The 20,268-nt window shown below is 38.8% G+C and overlaps 1 protein-coding gene across 1 annotated transcript in view; it reads right to left on the reverse strand.

Annotated features, from left to right (window-relative positions):
- The window catches only part of OSTF1 (osteoclast stimulating factor 1), a 59,130-nt gene that overhangs the window by 2,881 nt on the left and 35,981 nt on the right, over positions 1–20,268 (reverse strand). The window contains exons 4-10 of the mRNA XM_066254351.1: positions 19,867–19,917; positions 16,816–16,879; positions 14,589–14,642; positions 13,086–13,193; positions 11,754–11,803; positions 6,880–6,958; positions 3,464–3,562 (exon numbers count right to left, since the gene is read on the reverse strand). Coding sequence (XP_066110448.1) covers positions 3,464–3,562; positions 6,880–6,958; positions 11,754–11,803; positions 13,086–13,193; positions 14,589–14,642; positions 16,816–16,879; positions 19,867–19,917 — 505 coding nt within the window. The remainder of the gene's footprint in view (positions 1–3,463; positions 3,563–6,879; positions 6,959–11,753; positions 11,804–13,085; positions 13,194–14,588; positions 14,643–16,815; positions 16,880–19,866; positions 19,918–20,268) is intronic.

Below are 20,268 nucleotides of genomic sequence, written 5' to 3' on the forward strand. Positions count from 1 at the left end.
CAACCTGGAGCATGACCAGCATGATAACGTGTCACCTGGTAGTATTTCCCAAACTCCCCTCCCTCACTTCCACTTTTCCTCAGTTTCACTGCCCTGGACTTACATGTTCCAAGTCAAGCATCAGCACTGCAGACAGACAATAAATAAATAAATGGTGGAGAAATAAACACAAACACATAGATAAATATCACAGAAATAATGTTAAGGGCAAGAAGTTAAACACAAAATGTACACAGTGCTTGATTCCATGTTTGTCATATTCAAGAACAGGCAAAACTAATCTATGGAGAGAGAAATAAGAATACTGAGGAGGCTTCTGGGGAATGGAGAAAGTTTTCTGTCTTGATCTGGGTTGTGCCAAATAGTGTACACATAGTAAAAAATTCATCACTTAGCTGAACACTTTACATTTATGTACTTAATGTAAATTATATCCCAATTTCTTAAAATTGGAGAAAGAACTATTTAAGGGCTCAACCCTTAAATATGACCTCGACCCCACCCCTATATCCTTAAGTTACCCTTCATCTTAACTAAAACAAATGATTTATTTTGTCCCTTTAAAAAAATCCAAGATGTGGTTTTAAAAGTGGAAACCATATCAGAATATACCTTTCCAGCTTAGAATTCTTGCTGGCAATTAGTTATATGGTCCAATAGTCAAACTCTTATTTCAAATAGGATCAAAATACAAATTAAATCTTTTTAACTGGATAACTGGGGAAATGAAGCAAGGGGGAAAAAAAGAGAAAAAGGTAATATAAAAATCAAGATATGAAAATTCATTGCTTGGCTCTGTCTGCTAGGCCCCAAGAATACCTTCTTAATGAATACATTATCCATCAGTATATATTTAGGAAGGCAGACTAAAGACACTTGGTGAGTGAACAGAGGAAAAGAGCACCAGGTTCTAGCCTTATTCTACAAAGACAGCGAAAAAGTGAGGGATACAGAGAAGAGATTGTCTCCGGCCTCTCCTCAGTACCGCTGCTCACACCAAAGCTTCTGGGTGTAGGGTTGAGCAAGTTTGGTATTTTCCTGGCCAATCACAATCAAGCTCATACTATGCGTAAGATTCAGATAACCTTCTGCTCACAAGAAACCTTACTCCTCAGTCAGGACATTCTGAAGATGCCCACAAAGCAACAGGAAGTCAGTAGCAGAAAAAGGAAGTTAGGCCAGAGTCCTACTTCCTGACCCAACCAAGACTGCAAAGAGTAGGAGGTCCATTTCACATAAAAGTGCCCCTCCTGCATGGCAGCAAATACAGCTGCTCAGTAAAACTGTAGCTGGGGAGCTCTGCTCAGCTGGAAAATACTTTCTCACTTACATGGTAGAACCTATTTTGTCGATGCAGGAATCACTGCATTAAGGAAAGACTTGCCCTGACAGTAAGCACTCATGGCTGAAATAACTGAAGAATCCCAAACTGCTTAATAGTTTACATTATGTATTTGAAGTTCAAATTATTTCTTTTACCTGGAACAAACAAATATCTGGAATAAAGGACCAAAAATAACAACAGATTCGCTAGGAGGGCTAAGATGAGACTCTGTTAATAAGGAGGATAATTCTGGGAAGCCTCCTTGGTGAGTCATGAAGAGAAGGGGACTGATATTTTTGATTGATTGAAACAGGGAGCTAGGGGACTGACTTTATTTTGTTGCTTCTGCTAGGAATGGATATGTATGGGACTGCATAATTTTGCCACTTCTCATAAATCAGAGAATACCTAAGGGAAAAATAAATTTTCCCAGGGTTCAAAAATTAATGGAAAATCAATTCAATGATAAAAACAGAAATCAGTATCTCATGCCACAAACTCTGAAAGTGATAGTATCCTGAAGTTAAAATGAAAACACATGCATTTAGCCTCTAAAATAGAAATTTTTCAAAAGTTGCTTTGGTGATTCTCCACCACACTGAAGAGTCTAACCTTTAGACTCTAAAGCTACACTAAGAAGTGTTGAAATGAGTAGTAGCAATGCTAAAGACTTGGAAAAATCATATATATATATATATATATATATATATATATATATATAAAACATATATATAGAAAGAAACTAATATAATAAATATATGTATGTATATATATTAATTATATACTTCAAAGTGGTATTAAAGTGCCAAACATGAGGTAATAAAGTCAAGCAAGGCTTGAGAAGTGAGGGAAAAAAAGAGACGAGAAGTTCCCTCTAACCAAATCATCTTATACTTTTCTTTTTCCTACATGTCTGGGTTTCTCGGGGGGGCAAGAGGCTGATAATGAATGAGGAGGGGGAAACAGAAGGGGAAGACAGGAGGAAAGAGCTCAAGACACACCCTCCCAGCATTTCTTTCAGGAATCTTCACATCAGGATGATTCTGGGGACACATTCAATAGGCTATATACTGAGAAGGCAAATAAACATCCGGGACATTCAGTAGGCTATATACTGAGAAGGCAAATAAACATCCGGGACACATTCAGTAGGCTATATACTGAGAAGGCAAATAAACATCCGGTTTCTAGTCAGAAATGATCGCAATCATGTTTAACACCTTTTCAAAACAACCACACAAAACTTTCATTTTTTAAAATCTATTCTCCCACATCGATAGCTCTTTTATCTTTAAGAATGTACACCTATACTTCATCTTTAAAATGATCTATGGTACTATGAATAAATGCCAAAATGTTTACAACACCGGGAATAATTTTGACTATAGTTTATTGATGCCTTCATTTCAAACAGAAACAAAATATAATCCTGGAGCTGTTGAGTGCTTAAGTTTAAAAATATCAGAGATACCACTCATAAAAACATACCTAAAAAGAGGAGATGGAGACCATGGTTCTCTGATAAGGATTGTAATGGAAAGCAATGTGATTAGTTTGAGTGTAAAAAAAGAAATACACAAAAATGTATGTGTTTAATTTGTCTCTTCAGATGTGTTTGCATGAGGGTATTCTTCTGTGTCAGAGGTTTTTGGTTTAGACTTCAGAATCACCTGAAGAGATTATCAAAACAGTTTTTCTCAAGCCCTGGCCGGTTGGCTCAGTGGTAGAGCGTCGGCCTGGTGTGCAGGGGTCCCGGGTTCGATTCCCAGCCAGGGCACACAGGAAAAGCGCCCATCTGCTTCTCCACCCCTCCCCCTCTCCTTCCTCTCTGTCTCTCTCTTCCCCTCCCGCAGCGAGGCTCCATTGGAGCAAGGATGGCCCGGGCGCTGGGGATGGCTCCTTGGCCTCTGCCCCAGGCGCTGGAATGGCTCTGGTCACGGCAGAGTGACGCCCCAGAGGGGCAGAGCATCGCCCCCTGGTGGGCGTGCCGGGTGGATCCCAGTCGGGCGCATGCGGGAGTCTGTCTGTTTCCAGCTTCAGAAAGATTAAAAAAAAACAAAACAGTTTTTTTCCATTACTAAGTTGATAAACCTTAGTCATGTCAATACCATAGGAGAAAGGACAGTTAAAATCAAATACCTGTTCCCTGTTTCTTTTTCAGGAGAGTTGCACAGGCAGCATTGGTAGCCATGTCCAGGGCCAGTTTCTTCTCATTGTTTCTTAAGTCTGTTCTAGCACCTTCCCCAACACAAGAAAAGTCAATTAGATGTTTTTAAGACTATAGTGGCAGCCAATACGCTTTCCATCAAAACTGATCACTTTTGGCAAAACTAACTGGAGAACTTTGCCAGCCCAGAAGTAAGCTTTTTCAAAGCAAAAGTACTTTCTTAAACCAGTGATACTGTACTTGGCATCAGGGAGCTTGTTGCTGCACCTGGAAGAATTATGCACAATCAAAATATAGCCTTTCCCTTTGAGTTCCTACAGAGTTCCATGTGAACTTTTCAGTGAGGAGTTTACCGTTTCTATGGTAAGTCTTAAATCAGTTAGACCCCCAATAGTTATTGTGCCTCAGCATGAGATTAAATCCAATATACTCTTTGCCTCTTCTGTTCAGGAGGTCTTTGGAAAAGACCATGTGGGTTGAGCTTGAGGGGATTAATATTTTATATCTATAAGTATACTCTCATGTAAATTATCAGAACAGTAACATAATAAACCCAGGGGCAATTAAAATATAATTCCTATAGCCTCTGTTCTACACACTTTTTCCTTGTCTTTATTCTGTTAAAAGTTATATCAGAATTCATGAATATATTCTCAATGTTAAAGATTCAAAAATATAGAAATATGCTGAACAAAACCATATATCCCATTTTAACTCCTAACAAATCCATCCTTCTCTATTTTCTACCTCCTTGAGAAGTAACCATTCCCCAAGAGTGGGCATCAGTTATTTCCTTTATGTGCACGAATGCATTCACAGGCATGTATGTACATACTCACAAAGTCATACTACACGTTTTACTCTGTAATTTCATGTTTCAATTGATGTACAACTGATATATAAAATTATATTTGTTTCAAGTATATAGCATGATTCAATATTTATATATATTGTGAAATGATCATCACAATAAGTTTAATCAAATTATTTTACCATACAGTTACAAAATAATATTTTTATGTGATGAGAACTTTTAAGATCTACTCTCTTAGCAACTTTCAAATATGCAATACAGTATTAACTATAGTCACCATGCTATATTTTATATCCCCATGATTTATTTTATAACTAAGTTTGGACCTTTTAACCCCAAGATTTTTTTTTTAATCTTTTTTATTTATTCATTTTTAGAGAGGAGAAAGAGACAGAGAGAGAGAAGGGGGGAGGAGCTGGAAGCATCAACTCCCATATGTGCCTTGACCAGGCAAGCCCAGGGCTTTGAACCAGCAACCTCAGCGTTTCCAGGTTGACGCTTTACCCGCTGCGCCACCACAGGTCAACCCCAAGATTTTTTAATTTAACAATTTATAATGGCACTAATTCCTTAGTAGTACACATACTTATAACTCAATCTATTTAAATGTTTATAAGTATTCAATTTTGTGGATGTTCAAAAATTTATTTAATAACTCCTCTGTTGAGAGGCACATAGGCTGTTGTTCCTAAAATTTTCATTATCACAAACAATATTGCCAGAACATCTTAAACAACATCTTTGTTCATTTATATATTTCTGAAGAATGGTTTCCTACAAGTGGTGTTGAAATGTATGAATATGTACATTTTTAATTGTGTTAGCGACTGTCGAACTGCTTTCCAAGGTTTTACCTATTTATACTTTCTGCCACAATGTATGAAAGTACCATTTTTTTGCAACCACATCCTCTTCAACAAACAAAACATAAATGTCCTAAAACTCAAAGGCAGAAAAATACTAAGTCAAGAAAAAAATAATATGTTTAATTAGGAATATGGTGATCGTGTATGAAAACCTTTCTACTAAACAGAATTATATCTATCCACAGTTATACAGAAAACCTCCTTCTCTATGGTAAAAAATCCTGATGGTTAATAGTTCTGTGACTAATCAGAACTTACATTAAATTACACTTTAGAATGCAGACATGATTTTGGTCAGGACAGGAAATGTTCAGAGAGACAGCGATGCTGAGAAAAAAACACAACCATTTCCTGTGTCCTTCTCCCAGCGCTCCCAGAAATACAGGGTGAGCCATATGTGTAATTTTCAATTGTCTAGTGGCCACATTTTCCAAAAGAGAAATTCATTTAAATAATATATTTTATTTCACCCAGTGTATCTGAAATATTATCGTTTCACCATGTAACCATGATAAAAATGATTGTGATAGTTTACTTTTTTTTTTCATTAAATCTTCAAAATCTGTGGTACATTTTACGCTTACAGTACATCTCAATTCACACTAGCCTTTATCCAAGGGCTCAAAAGCACAGGTAGCCAGTGGCTGTTTCACAGAGAGTTTAGCTTTCAGTATAGCTTTTGAGGGGCAAAAGTGGCATCCAATCTTTTAGACCTAGAGTTTATCAACATACTTCAAATCCAAAATACTTCCTCTCATAATCTCCAACACTGCTCCGAGGCACCCTAATGATAGTGCATCCAAATAACATAAGCTTCAGGGGCTCAAACATCTTATATTATAACCTTCTGGACCAAGGTGTGGTACGGGGTGTTATACCTAGCCGTCTGTAGGATTAATTAATATTTGTGGGACAAATAAAGGGATGGTGGGTCAGTCCATAAATTCACAGTTAACTTCTAATTTGTGTAAAAACAGAGAATCGAGGGATCTCTCTGTACCTCTGAAATCTCTGCTCAGCTCAAAGTAGGAACTGTAACCACAGATGTCTTTCTTATCTATCAAGCCTTTGCTGCGAGCACAGGGGCCACAGAAACATAGCCCACACAGCTTTCTCAGAGAGGACCTCCTGTCTGCTCATGTGTGCTCTGTCTGCTCATGTGTGCTCATGTGTGCTCACATGCATGCCCCCCCCACACACACTGGACACATCTTTCTTCTAAGGCCCTTTAATCCTACAGAAATATACAATAAGTTCTTACTAAAATTAATATATGTCATTTTAAAGCTTACGATGGTTTACATTTAAAACTAAAAACTTATACAAATCACAATAATCCCATCTCATGATAACTCTGTGACACAGACAGAGTAGAGGGAAAAACCCCAGTTTTAAAACAAGGAGCCTCAGGGCGGGAGGTGGTGGAAGAGGGGATGGGGAGGATAAATGGAGACGGACGGAGACTTGACTTGGGGAGGTGAACACACAATACAGTATACAGAAGATGTGTTGTACAACTGTGCACCTGAAATCTGTATAATTTTGTTAACCAGTATCATCCCAATAAATTCAATTAAAAAGGAAAAATAAAGAAATAAGTTAAATAAAATAAGGAGCCCATTATTCTTCCTACTCTTTCAAACAGTATAATTGAATCTAGCCTATTTTTCAGAGAAAGCAAACACCAGATAAACTCAGCACCCTTTACCTTTGGCCAGAAGTAACTCAACAATATCTGCATAACCCTTCCAGGCAGCAGCATGCAAAGCTGTGTCTCCCAACTTGTTCTGTGGTGATGAAAAGAGAAAATAGCTTAATCCCTTCACCTACTCACCCAGCCCCGCAACCCCACGCCCCTCTGACAGCTGTCAGCCTGCTATGAGTCTGTTTCTATTTTGTGTGTTAGTCCCTTTCGTTCATTAGATTCTACATATCAGTGAAATCATATGGTACTTGTCTTTCTCTGACTGGCTTATTTCACTTAGCAGAATGGGGTGGTAAACACTCAATACAATATACAGATGACATATTACAGAATTGTATACCTGAAACCTATATAATTTTATTAACCAATGTCACCCCAATAAATTCAATGTTAAAAAATCAAGAAAAGAAAACAAACAACACAAAACACAGAGAAAGTCGCATTTTTAAAATAGAGTGTGGACTGAAAACACACAGGATTTTAATTTACGCTTACATTAAATCAGTGATTTTCAGCCTTTTTCATCTCATGGAACACATAAACTAATTACTAAAATTTTGTGGTACACCAAACCATGTTTTTTGCCAATCTGACAAAAGAAAAAACAAAACTGGTATAACTTTGAGTTAAAATAAAATAAAATAACAATAGTAATTACCTTTCCTTTTTGCTCCAAAGCAACTTTTTAAAAAATCAGGTGCCTATACCTGTATATAAAAATTTCTGGTACCAAAAGTTACCCAACCAGACAAAATATTATTATGAGTTGTGAACAGTAAGATACAACTCTTTTATATGACTTATATAGTTACGGTTCAAGGCAGGGCATTCACACCAGACGGATATTGTTGTATTGGCAAGTTGTCATTTATTCATTTGAAAATCTAAGGGAAAAGAGGTCCATGTTTCTGACTAAATAGTCAGATGCTGAATGTCTTTAAAATTCTCGCAGCACACCAGTTGAAAATCACTGCTCTAAGTAAACCTCTAATGAGAAGAAAGTTATAAAATCATACAAAATTCCAAAGAAGGCATGGACACTCAAGAGCCGGAAGGTGAGTCACGTTGGGAGACGGAATGGGATGGAGGAATAGAAACTGCTGTGATGGAATCTAAGTGAAAGTGCAGATGCCTACAGAGGAAGACACTAGGAGGAAGCAAGCAGGTTCCCCCAGCCCCACAGGACCTGGAGTGAATTAGGAACTAGAGATGCCCAGAGACACTGGAGCAGGAATGAGGCATGGGGTGGAAACAAGGGTACTGGGTGAAAGCTTTTATAGGGAGTAACCCCAGAACCCCAGATCACCTGCCTCTCTCCTTGATGCCAGGTGGCCCAGTAAAGATGCTAGAATTACTCTGTCAAGAAATTAACCAGATAGTTTCCAAGCTCATGGACACTAGGGACAAGGGAAGGTGGCAATAAGACCACAGGCATAAAACCTGGGGGTTGGTGAAAAACTTGAAAACTCTCCCAGCTGCCTTTATAACCCCCTCCCCAGCCCCAATGCATAAATACAGCCATGTAACCCAGGAAGGATGCTGGGGGCTACATCCCTGGTAAAGCTGAACAGCCCCACATGCCAGGGAAGGGTGAGTAACTCCTACTGACATCTGGGGACAAGCCAGCAAGACAGCTAGGACTTCACCACTTCACCCTATGGAAAGCCCACCAGCCAACAAGCCCTCAAGCACATAAAGCCTCCAATTCCACTTAAGCATGAAGGAGAAAGAAAGACACTATGCATTTGAGGAAAGTCTCCTGTATTTGAGGAAAGACCAAAACAAAATAAAAGAATCTCTGAAGAAAAAGACACAGTACTATGAAAAGCAGAAAATCTTTTAAAAAGCTATTATTGGCCCTGGCCGGTTGGCTCAGTGGTAGAGCGTCGGCCTGGCGTGCAGGAGTCCCAGGTTCGATTCCTGGCCAGGGCACACAGGAGAAGCGCCCGTCTGCTTCTCCACCCCTCCCCCTCTCCTTCCTCTCTGTCTCTCTCTTCCCCTCCCGCAGCCAAGGCTCTATTGGAGCAAAGTTGGCCCAGACGCTGAGGATGGCTCCATGGCCTTTGCCTCAGGCTAGAATGGCTCTGGTTACAACAGAGCAGCGTCCCAGATGGTCAGAGCATCGCCCCCTGGTGGGCATGCCAGGTGGATCCCGATCGAGCACATGCGGGAGTCTGTCTGACTGCCTCCTTGTTTCCAACATCAGAAAATACAAAAAAAAAAAAAGCTATTATTAACATTAGAGATATGATATTAAATAACAAAATAAGAAAAAAGATGCTATTCAAAATAACAATCGGAATAAAAGAAAGGGCTTGGGGTAAAGAGAATTCTAAGATGGCCACCGAGATTCCTACTCCTTGACACACCCACTGTATAATTCCTTCCCCTGGGGTATGAGTGAGGCCAGGGAATATAACAAAGTATCAATTGATACTGAGTTCATCAAAAGAGAGATTATGCTGGGTGGGCCTGACCTAATCAGGTGTGCCCTTCTCAAAAAAAGGGTATAGAGTCAGAGACACAATCTGCTGCTGGCTGTGAGGGAAAAAGCACATAGCCGTGTTATGAACTGTCTATAGAGAACAGTGGTCTTGGAAAGCTGAAGGCCACATTACTGCCGTTCAAGAAACTCAATTCTGCTGATTTGACTGAGCTCAGGATGGGATGTGAGCTCCACATGAGAACCCCACTCCAGCCAACACCTTGACTGCAGCCTGTGAGACTAAGCAAGAACCCACTTCCGCCAGCTCAGCATTCTGGTTGACAGAAAATGTACGGTAAATGGGTGTTGTTTTAGTCTGCTAAGTTTGTGGTCATTTGTTATGTAGCAATAGGAGACTTATTAAGAGCTCTGGGTAATTAAAAACCAAAATAAAAACATGAAGATAAAAGTAAGAAAAATCTCAAAAAAACTAAGATAATTGGAGGTTCAACCTAAAAGTTTCAATATAACTACCAATGGCATTCAGAGCCAAAGAACAAAGAAAATGGTCAGCAAACTGACCATAAAACTATAAAAGAAAATAATATACAATATTTTTCCAAGCTGAAAGAATTCATCACCATGTTTGGGAAAAGACCCACACGAAAGCCCATCACTGTGAAAGTTTAGAATACCAAGGTTAGAGTAAAGACTCCAGTCAAGAGCAGAAACAGATCACACACAAAAGGAAGGGAATCAAAATGGCATCGAACCTCTCAAAGGCAACCCCAGATAGTAGAATACCATGGAGGCATGCCTGCACAATTCTGAAGGAAATCATTTTCAAGCTATGATTCTGTCAACCAAATAATCAGCACCAAGCTCCTCTTTCTCAGCAATCTATATGAAGATGTTCTTCAACAAATGGAAGACACAGGATCCAGAAGCATGAAGACACAACACAAGAGGGAGGTGACGGACTTCCCAGGGAGACAGCAAACTGCTTAGGTTAGAGCAGGGGTCTCAAACTCGCGGCCCCGCATGCGGCCCGCCGAACAATTTTGTGCGGCCCGCAGACTAATCCACGAAGTTCAAAATATTTTGGATAAAATTAAGTAAGCCTAGGGGCCTACTTGTATTTTTCATTTCTCTAGCATCCTAGCTAGATATTAGCTTAGTTAACAGCAGTTGTGATGCGAACTACAGTTTCTGGTCGTTTTGTGACACTGAGTAAACTGCATGTACGATTGTGCTTGTTGTACTGATTTTTTTTTTGTTTTCAACTGCAGTGAGAAAAGTGTTGCGTAACAGTTGCCTTTTGTAGACCTAGTGCAGCCCGCTAGGCTGTGATCTTGCTCTGCGGCCCACATGCTGAGTTGAGTTTGAGACCCCTGGGTTAGAGAATGCAAATGGGTGGCTTCTGGAAGGATGATTCCAGGGAGAAAGAAGCAATCAATTGATTATCTTACAAATTTTGGAAAAGAATATCAAGAGAGTATGAAGCAGTATAGAAGTCTTTGTGAGATACCCCCCAAAAAAGCTAAATAAAAGTCAGTAAGTATAAAAACAAAGAAGTTCTACAAGCAGTGAACAATATTTAAATAGCCATAATAATGTAAGCAATACACAGTAATAGAACCAAAACTATGATGTGATACACTGTGGAGGACGAGCTAGGGAAAGGTTGGGTGATGAGGTGCTCAAAGGTGAGCGTGGGGCTGTTGGCAAGGTTACATCTTCACCTACCAGATAGGACGCTGAAATGCATATGAGATGACAAATTATGAGAAAGCTCCATAAGTATTTTCCTGAGTAACATGAAGGTAAGAAGAAAGAGCTAAAAGCCAAAAGTGATATACAAGGAGGAATGTATTGATAATAGGCATTTTGGGCTTTATACAATTTGAACTTTAGTACAATAATAATTTAACTATGTGCTTGTAGTATTTTTTTTTTGGACAGAGACAGAGAGAATCAAAGAGACAGACAGACAGGAAGGGAGAGACATGAGAAGCATCAATTCTTTGTTGTGGCACCTTAGTAGTTCATTGCTTTCTCATATGTGCCTTGACGGGGGGCTATGGCAGAGCGAGTGACCCCTTGCTCAAGCCAGTGACCTTGGGCTCAAGCCAGCAACAATGGGGTCATGTCTATGATCTCACGTTCAAGCCAGCGACCCGGCACTCAAGCTGGTGAGCCCGTGCCCAAACCAGATGAGCCAGCGACTTTTGGGGTTTTGCATCTGGGTCCTCTGGGTCCCAGTCCAACACTCTATCCACTGTGCCACTGCCTGGACAGACTGTGCTTGTAGTATTTTGATTAAAAATTTATGAAAGATAATGAACGGGGAAAGGTTAGTTCAAGATACTATGGTATGATTTTTTCATGCCCATAAGCTGCACAAAGAGAACAAGGCAGTTATGTTAAATGACTTTCATGTAAACAATCTTACCTGTTGGTTCAGTTCAATGTTTGGTTGAGTAAACAGCATTTCTACTATATCTGAAATTCAAATAGAAAAAAATAACTTTTTTAAGAATGAGAAGTGGAAGTCTGGCAAAACCAAGCATAATAAGTTTAAAGAAGAGAATTCTTTAGAAGAATCTTCAAAAAAAAATCCTTACAATAAATTTTTCAAGGTATATCTAAATTGTAGACTCTAAAAGGAAATATTTTTCAAATAATTTGGCTTTTGCATTTTCTGACATCTATTATGGGAATATTTTTACGTTTGCTATCATACTTAATATTTGTGTCACTAATTTGTATTTATTAGCTAAAATAAAATGGGTATTTTTTGAGAGACAACCATAAATTTCCCTTTGGCTATGCTATTTAATTTGTTGGGTTCTCTGTTTCTCATTGTTGGGATTATGTATGTATTTGTGTTGTAGAGAGAGGTAGAAAGAGAATGAATGGATATGGTAGATTTTTGGCCAGTCTGAAATACACCTAGAAATTCCATCTGTTATTATTATTGTCAATTATAAAAGAGAAAGTTACCAACTGAATCACTAACTCAAGCAAATGTTCTTTTGCCTGAATCTAACAGTTTATATTAAACTTAAAATGTATATCATAAAAGCAGTATCATGGAAAGGCTTATGTAAGAGTCAATTCTGCCCCTTTCTTCTGTAAGATTAGCTATCAGGTTTTGTTTTTATATTATTGTTGTTTTCCTGTAACTTTGCCAAGTCTGAAAGAGGAACTCTTTCAAGTGAAAGAGGTCCATAGGAGGCTGAACAATCATAATCAATCTACTGTTTGACAAAGAAAGTGCAGTAACCAGGCTATTGGCTGATGTTCAAAAAGAATTTGAAAAGAATAAGTAGGCCCTGGCCAGTGGCTCAGTGGTAGAGCGTCAACCTGGTGTATGGAAGTGCTAGGTTCAATTCCCAGTCAGGGCACACAGAAGAAGTGATCAGCTCCTTCTCCCCCCATTGCTTCTCCATCTCTCTCTCTCTCTTCCCCTCCCACAGCCATGGTTCAAATGGTCTGATCAAGTTGGCCCCGTGCACTAAGGATGGCTAAATGACCTTGCCACAGGTGCTAAAATAGCTTGGTTGCCAAGCAACAGAGCAGCGTCTCAGAGGGGCAGAGCATCATCTGGTGGGGGGCCTGCTGAGTAGATCCCAGTCAGGGTACATAGGAGTCTTTCTCTGCCTCCCCACCTCTCAATAAAAATAAAATAAAATTAAATTAAAAATAACCTATTCTAATTCACCTGCATGAAGCACATTTTTCAGTAGCATAGACGTTTATGGTAACAAACAGAATGTAATACCTTTGTGACCTCCGTGACAAGCCCAGTACAAGGCAGTGCTGCCAGCTTTGTCCAAGCCATTAACACCGACTCGGTTGTCCAGACACTCTCGCAACCAGCTCAAGTTGCCTGAAAAAATTTTACATTTATAAAAAACACAAGAAAAAGAATTTTGTTTTTTTGTTGTTCTGCTTTTAAATCAACTTCAGCCTGCATAAATTTACATTTGCAATGGATTAATCAGCAAGTCTGAAATTAAGACCTGCCCAGTTATGCACTTATTATGGTACATTTTGACTTCCAGTTTATTAATGGAAAGCATTAACATCAATTTTTAATAATAGGTTTATGAGAAGAGCTGCCTAAATGGGTCTGCTTAAGGTATTTTTACTCTGCAAAAAAAATAATAATAATAATATATATATATATATGGATATATATATCCTTTTTTTTTCCTTTGTGAATTCCTGAAACTTGGGGGAAAAAAACAATCAAACCTAAGGACAAGCAACACTACTTATATTGATATTTAAAATGCACTTTCAGTTCTTACAAGAAAAGAAACAGTAAATGACCTACTCAAATCCGCTATTCTTATGTAGTAAAGTATAACTACTGATTTTAAATCCTCTGGCTAATGCCCTAAATATCTAATTTTTAAAAATGCTTTAAATGTCAGTTTCATATTTCGACTTATGCACAATCCTAAACCAATAATTTCCTCTTGCATATTCAGATTTCAAAAAGACCTAAAATAGAATAAAAGGGAGCTTAGTGAGGCCTTGCAAAAACTCCTGCACAGGGTCTCTCCACAGCAGCCTTACTGGCACTTGGGGTTATCAGTGCTGTCCTGCACACTGTTGTATATTCAGTAACAATCCCAGCCTCCACCCAAAGGATGCCAGTGGCATCCCCCTAGTCACAACGAAAAAATGTCTCCATACTGCCAAATGTTCCAGATGTGGAGAGAGGAATTACACTCAGTGGAAAACCACTGATCTGCAGAATAAAACCTCTGTACAAGGCCCATCGGGTTGCTCCCTCCCTTCCTGACTCCTCCCTTACCACACAGGCACTACATCAACACTTTCCCAATTGCTGCACTCACAAGAAGTCCCCACCCCCCTGCCCTTCTATTACTCAATCGCTGCATATTATCACACCATTTTGTTCTGTTACACACATCTCACCCTTTCCAGACTCTCGAATCTGGGAGTCACAGACCATGCCTTTCCATCTGCCACAGAGCACAAGTATGTAAGGGACTCAAAGTGTTTGTGACTTAAATTTCAAGATTAAAATGACACTTGTCTCTCTAGCATGACAGAAGGCAGAACAGAGGTTGCCTCCGGGGAAGGCAGGGATTTAACTAGAAAGAGAATTTTCAGAAATGATAAAAATATTCTAGATCCTGAATTGGGTGTCAGCTACATAAGTGTATACATTTGTCAAAAGTCACCAAACTATATATAATTAAATCTATATCACTGTGTGTGTATCTCAGTCAAAAAGAACCACACCTACCTCTTTTTGCAGCTTCATGCAATGGATTGTCAATGGATTCTGCCTGCTCAGCCACTAGATTGAAAAGAAAAAGTACAAACCCAATGCTGAGAATGTCACCCAAATGGTTCACTAAAGCCTTCACAGTCCCCCAGCTTCCACAGTGCCAGGGCCTTCCACAATTCAGCTTCCCTTACTTAATATGGAAAAAATATACGTATAGCAGAAAATCAAACTGATGTTTCCTGCTTTAAAAGCAGCTGAATGATGTGTTCAGTAAATGCAAGCTAAACAATAAGACAATAATATAGCAATTAACTGGAGTATAAACAAAACAAATTCATGGCCTACACACCGTTTATTCAAGTTATTTAATAAACAAATTTAGTCACAAAAATGCAAAAGAAAGCATTTGATGTTCATGTTTATATCCTGTAAAAACACTGTATATGAGATGGCTGAAAAGAACTTTTTTCTGTGTGTGTGTTTGTGTGTGTGTGTTGAGAGAAAAATATTTTGCTTCCTGTATTCATAAAAGGCAATGACTATGCCAGCTGCTTTCAAGAAAGGTGTGTTCACTGTTGTCCTAGAATCAGCAGGAGTGACAAGACCATTGTTCAAATGAGACTTCAGACATGCCCCCTCCCCTCCATAATGGACTGTAACTGAACACTCCCTTGGCAACCAGCAATCCAAAGCAACAGAGGAACATCTTATACCCTCAATGTCTGTGAACAATTTACACCCTCAAAAATGAGGTATATTTTGGATGTCATGGTTAAAGAAATGTAGAAATGTTTAAAGTCTTTTTAAATCCAGAACAGTATCGCTCTAAAACCAAGCCTCAGCTCCTCATCCTCTCCGCTCCTCCCCTCCACTAGGACCTTTAAAGTGCCTTCCTTGAAATTTTCTAAATTCTCTTCAAGCTCTTGGAACTGGTGCCTGATGCCAGCCCTATTCATCTGAGAGTTCATCTAATGCTAAAGTCCAAAGGAACCTTATAAGTGATTTATTTTTTTATAGACCGACAACTTATTTTTTTTATTGATTTTTAAAAAGAGGACAAGAAAGAGAGGGGAACATCAATTTGTTGTTCTACTTATTTATTTATTCATTGGTTGATTCTTGTATGTGCCCTAACCCAGGATAGAACCCACAACCTTGGTGTATCGGGATGATGTTCTAACCAAATGAGCTATCCAGCTAGGGCAATGTTTAAATCAAACCTTCTCATTACATAGATAAAGGAAAAGTCCATTAGGTAGTAGTTCAATGTATTCACTAAGGTGTCTGGCTATTAGGAAGTATAGAAAAAAGGATTAGAACCCAGGATCCTTATTTGTCAATCTTGTGCTCTTTTTACTTTGCTGATTTCTAGGAAAGTCTGTTTTGTCCCCGCTTCAACTAGAAGTAGATTATGGCAGCTGCCGAATCTCTCAACTTAAGCTCCCCAAACTGCTCCTGATAGGCATTTAATGACCATACTGCACCAAACATAAACAAACAAGGTAGGGCTACTTCATCAGAAAAAAAAAAAAAGGGAGGGTGCTAAGAAACAATCTGTAAAATTTCATTTAACATCAAAAAAAAAAGTTCAAAGAGTTGAATGAAGTAAAACCATAGCATTTCCTTGGAAACCTTGGATTCTTTTAAGAATGTTATAATGTATTTTCTTTTATTTATTTATTTTTTATTAAGTGAGAGGCAGGGAGGGAGACAGACTCCCACATGGATGCTCTTCCCATATGGGGTCACTGCTTCATTGCTAGGGCAACCAAGATATTTTAGTGCCTGAGGCAAGGGCATGGAGCCATCATCAGCGCCAGAGCCAACTTGCTCAAACTATTTGAGCCATGGCTGTGGGAGAGAAAGAGAGAGAGAGAGAGAGAGAGAAAGAGAAGGGGGGGAGGAGAGGGGTGGAGAAGCAGACGGTCGCGTCTCCTGTGTGCCCTGACTAGGAATTGAACTCGGGACTTCCACATGCTGGCCCGATGCTTTACCACTGAGCCAACTGGTCAGGGCCTAGAATGCATTTTCTTAAGCCAATAAGTCAAGGCTCTAGCACTTCTAGACTTCCAGAGTTCATGACCAATTTATTAACAGCAGGCTCAAGGAAGAGAAGATGTCCTAGACTGGCAATGCTCCTTTGATTTCTTAGCCACAGCAACAAGCAGAAAGGGCTCAGGATGCAGATAAGTGAAAGTGCGGAACAGTATATCCAAAGTACAGCCACAGCAGCCATGCTTACCATAGTTGCTTGGGATTAGTCCAGTTCTGCCTTTGCAGGTGCCTTTCCACCAACTGGTATCACTCTGGGGAAAGAAGCATTAAATTAAGTGGTACAAAATCCAGTTTACAGTCAACCACTTTTAAAACCATTGAACTCATGGAGTGTACCCGCTCTATAAAATATCCATTGGCCCTGGTCACAATGATCAAGCTTCCTCAATCTCGGTTATGGATGTCCATTCCCCTTATCACTAAATTACAAGTTCACACATCTGTGCAACAAATCAAATACACTTCATCACAGGGCCTCAACAATCAAACAAATCAGAGATAATACAAATTAAAAAATTACATTTAGTTTTTATAGACTATTTATAGGGTTTATTTGTACAGTCTAATTTTTGCTAGTGTCAAGATTTTTTATTTGTTTTCTAACAATCTCTTTATTACACCTTTATTTTGGGGGTAACTTTTTATTACAGAAAAATCCAAATCTATATAAAAGTAGGAAAGAACAGTATAATGAACCTACATGTACCCATTTTCAATTGCAAGAATTATTTACTTATGGTCAATACTGTTTCATATATAACTCCACCTACAACCTTCTTCCCCTTCAGATTATTTTGAAATAAATTCTAGGCATCCTATTATTTCATCTGTAAATATTTCAATATATATCTCTCAAAGATAAGGACTTTTTCAGACACAATTATAACATCATTATCACAAATTAAAATTTTTTCATTAACTCCTTAATGTCATCCAATATCTAGATCAAAACTCAAATTTTTTTGTTGCCCCATAAACAGGAATCCAAATAACTGACTGATTTGCCTCTTTACTCTCCTTTAGTCTATGGGTTCCCCCTCCATTTTTTTTTCTTTTTTTACTTCTTCATAATCTACATGTTGAAAAACCAAGTCTGTTTTGTAGAGTTTCATACAGCCTCGATTTGCCTGTTGAATCCCTGTGTTAGCAAAAATGTGTTCCTCTGTTCCCTGTATTGCCTTTAAACTGGTCATTAGTTCTAGAGACTTAATTCGATTCAGAATCAATGTTTTTAGCAAAACTATTTCACAGGCAATCTTGATCTCTTCCATCAAAAACATATAATGTCTGGTGGTCTCTTTTTTTATAGTGTTAGTAATCACTGATGAGCATGATTTGGATCCATTGCAACATGGGTCATATGCTAAGTCTTCTTCACTGAAATAACTAGGGTATCTTTTCAAAGAGAAGCTCTCCCTTATCAACTCTCATGTTATTCAGAGGTGAAGTTCATCGAAAAAAGTCAGAATAAATGCTGATTATTTTTCCTTAACAGATGCAGAATAAAAAGTTGCATCCCTCACATTCTCAGGGTGTCTGATAATATTTGTTTTGAAATATCATTATGAACTCATAATTTAATTATAGTAAATGTGTTTCAATCCTTGGGAATTGTTGCTTTAATTGCTTGCTCAAATCATCTTATCTTTGGCCACAGGCAGCCTCTTCAGCTTAGTTCCTATGTCTTTTCAGTATGACTCTAAGTAGTCTTTGGTAGCTTCCTTGCTATCTAAAAATAAGATATTTGGGGATTAACTTATATCTTAACTGCCCCTGATCTGACACGAACATTTCTCAAAGGAGCTTTATTCCTTTTCATGGGAAATAACACATTATTATTGGTTAGTCATTTTTTTCTAGGCCTCTTCTAAGTACAGAGCAGGAGAAACTGTCCTATTTTAGATAAAATACAATACCCAATTCAAATGCAGAGCTACAGGGAAGGTTTCCACTTATTCTCATTGATCTTACACCTGTATATCCTTTCTTGTTGGCTGAAAATCTGTTATCAACATCACTTATCTAAAGGCTCATTTGCTCCACAACACACATGCAACAATCGCAGAATAGCAATACCAACACTTCTCCAACAAGATCATGCTTAAAAACAGTTTACAATTCTTTTCGCAGTTTGTTTTGTCCTTCACCTGTATTCTACTAGCGATGTTCAGTTGTACTGCTATGTTTTAAAGTCAACTTGGAAAAGCTCCTCTCTGTGTGGCTATGCCAATTACCTGGGGTACAATTAAGCTCATTTGATTCATGCTGCTTTTAATTTTCAGGGATTGCTTTTTATCAACCAAATTGTATAACTATGCAAAAGTTTATATGATTCTAAGGTCAGATCTCTAAAACAAATTATAATTTTTTTTTTTTCCTGAAGCTGGAAACGGGGAGAGACAGTCAGACAGACTCCCGCATGCGCCCGACCGGGATCCACCGGGCACGCCCACCAGGGGCGACGCTCTGCCCACCAGGGGGCGATGCTCTGCCCCTCCGGGGCGTCGCTCTGCCGCGACCAGAGCCACTCTAGCGCCTGGGGCAGAGGCCAAGGAGCCATCCCCAGCGCCCGGGCCATCTTTGCTCCAATGAGCCTTGGCTGCGGGAGGGGAAGAGAGAGACAGAGAGGAAGGGGGGGGGTGGAGAAGCAAATGGGAGCTTCTCCTATGTGCCCTGGCCGGGAATCGAACCCGGGTCCCCCGCACACCAGGCCGACGCTCTACCGCTGAGCCAACCGGCCAGGGCCAAATTATAATTTTTTAATAAAAGTCTAGCTTCCATCAATGTTTCCTCTCCTCTATTTCCCTTCCCCCACAGAGAAGAAAGCATTTTTTAAATTCAGTTTTATGACTCCTTTGACATTTTATTTTAAACTTTAAAAAATATGTATATGTTTACTCCTCACCCTTTCTTAGATAAGTGAGGGCATGCTATCCACACATTTCCACCTGGCTTTTTTTCACTTAAATTACTCTACAATAGAGATACTCCTTATTCTTGGTAGCAGCATAATAGTCCAACATAGCAAACTTTATTCAACTATTTTCTTCTTAAACATAGTTGAATGTTTCTTCTTGGGCTTTTTCTAGTCTTATGCTATTAAAACCATGCTAAAATGATATATGTATTTCTATATAGATATCATTTAAATAATGTCCAATGTTACAGCTATAAAATATAGCTTCTATTGTCTATCTTTAATTCATATATGATATTACAAAATTTTAGCTGGGCTTACCATGTCAGTAATGTAGATAATATCACCTTCTTCAAAGTGCAATTCATCTGGCTAAAAGAAAAAAAATGTTTACATTTGATTTCATGTGACATTTTCATGAATTAGAATACACTAATTATAATAATGATATAGACAATGTGGTTTTAAATTACATAACCCATTTAATAAAACATTAACAATTTTTTTATAAATTTTTATTAATGTTAATGGGATGACATTAATAATTCAGGGTACATATATTCAAAGAAAACATGTCTAGGTTATCTTGTCATTAAATTATGTTGCATACCCCTCGCCCAGAGTCAGATTGTCCTCCGTCACCCTCTATCTAGTTTTCTCTGTGCCCCTCCCCCTCCCCCTGACTCTCTCCCTCCCTCCCTCCTGCGTCCTCCCTCCCCCCAC

This window comes from Saccopteryx bilineata, chromosome 2, assembly GCF_036850765.1.
Source record: "Saccopteryx bilineata isolate mSacBil1 chromosome 2, mSacBil1_pri_phased_curated, whole genome shotgun sequence".
NCBI lineage: Eukaryota > Metazoa > Chordata > Mammalia > Chiroptera > Emballonuridae > Saccopteryx > Saccopteryx bilineata.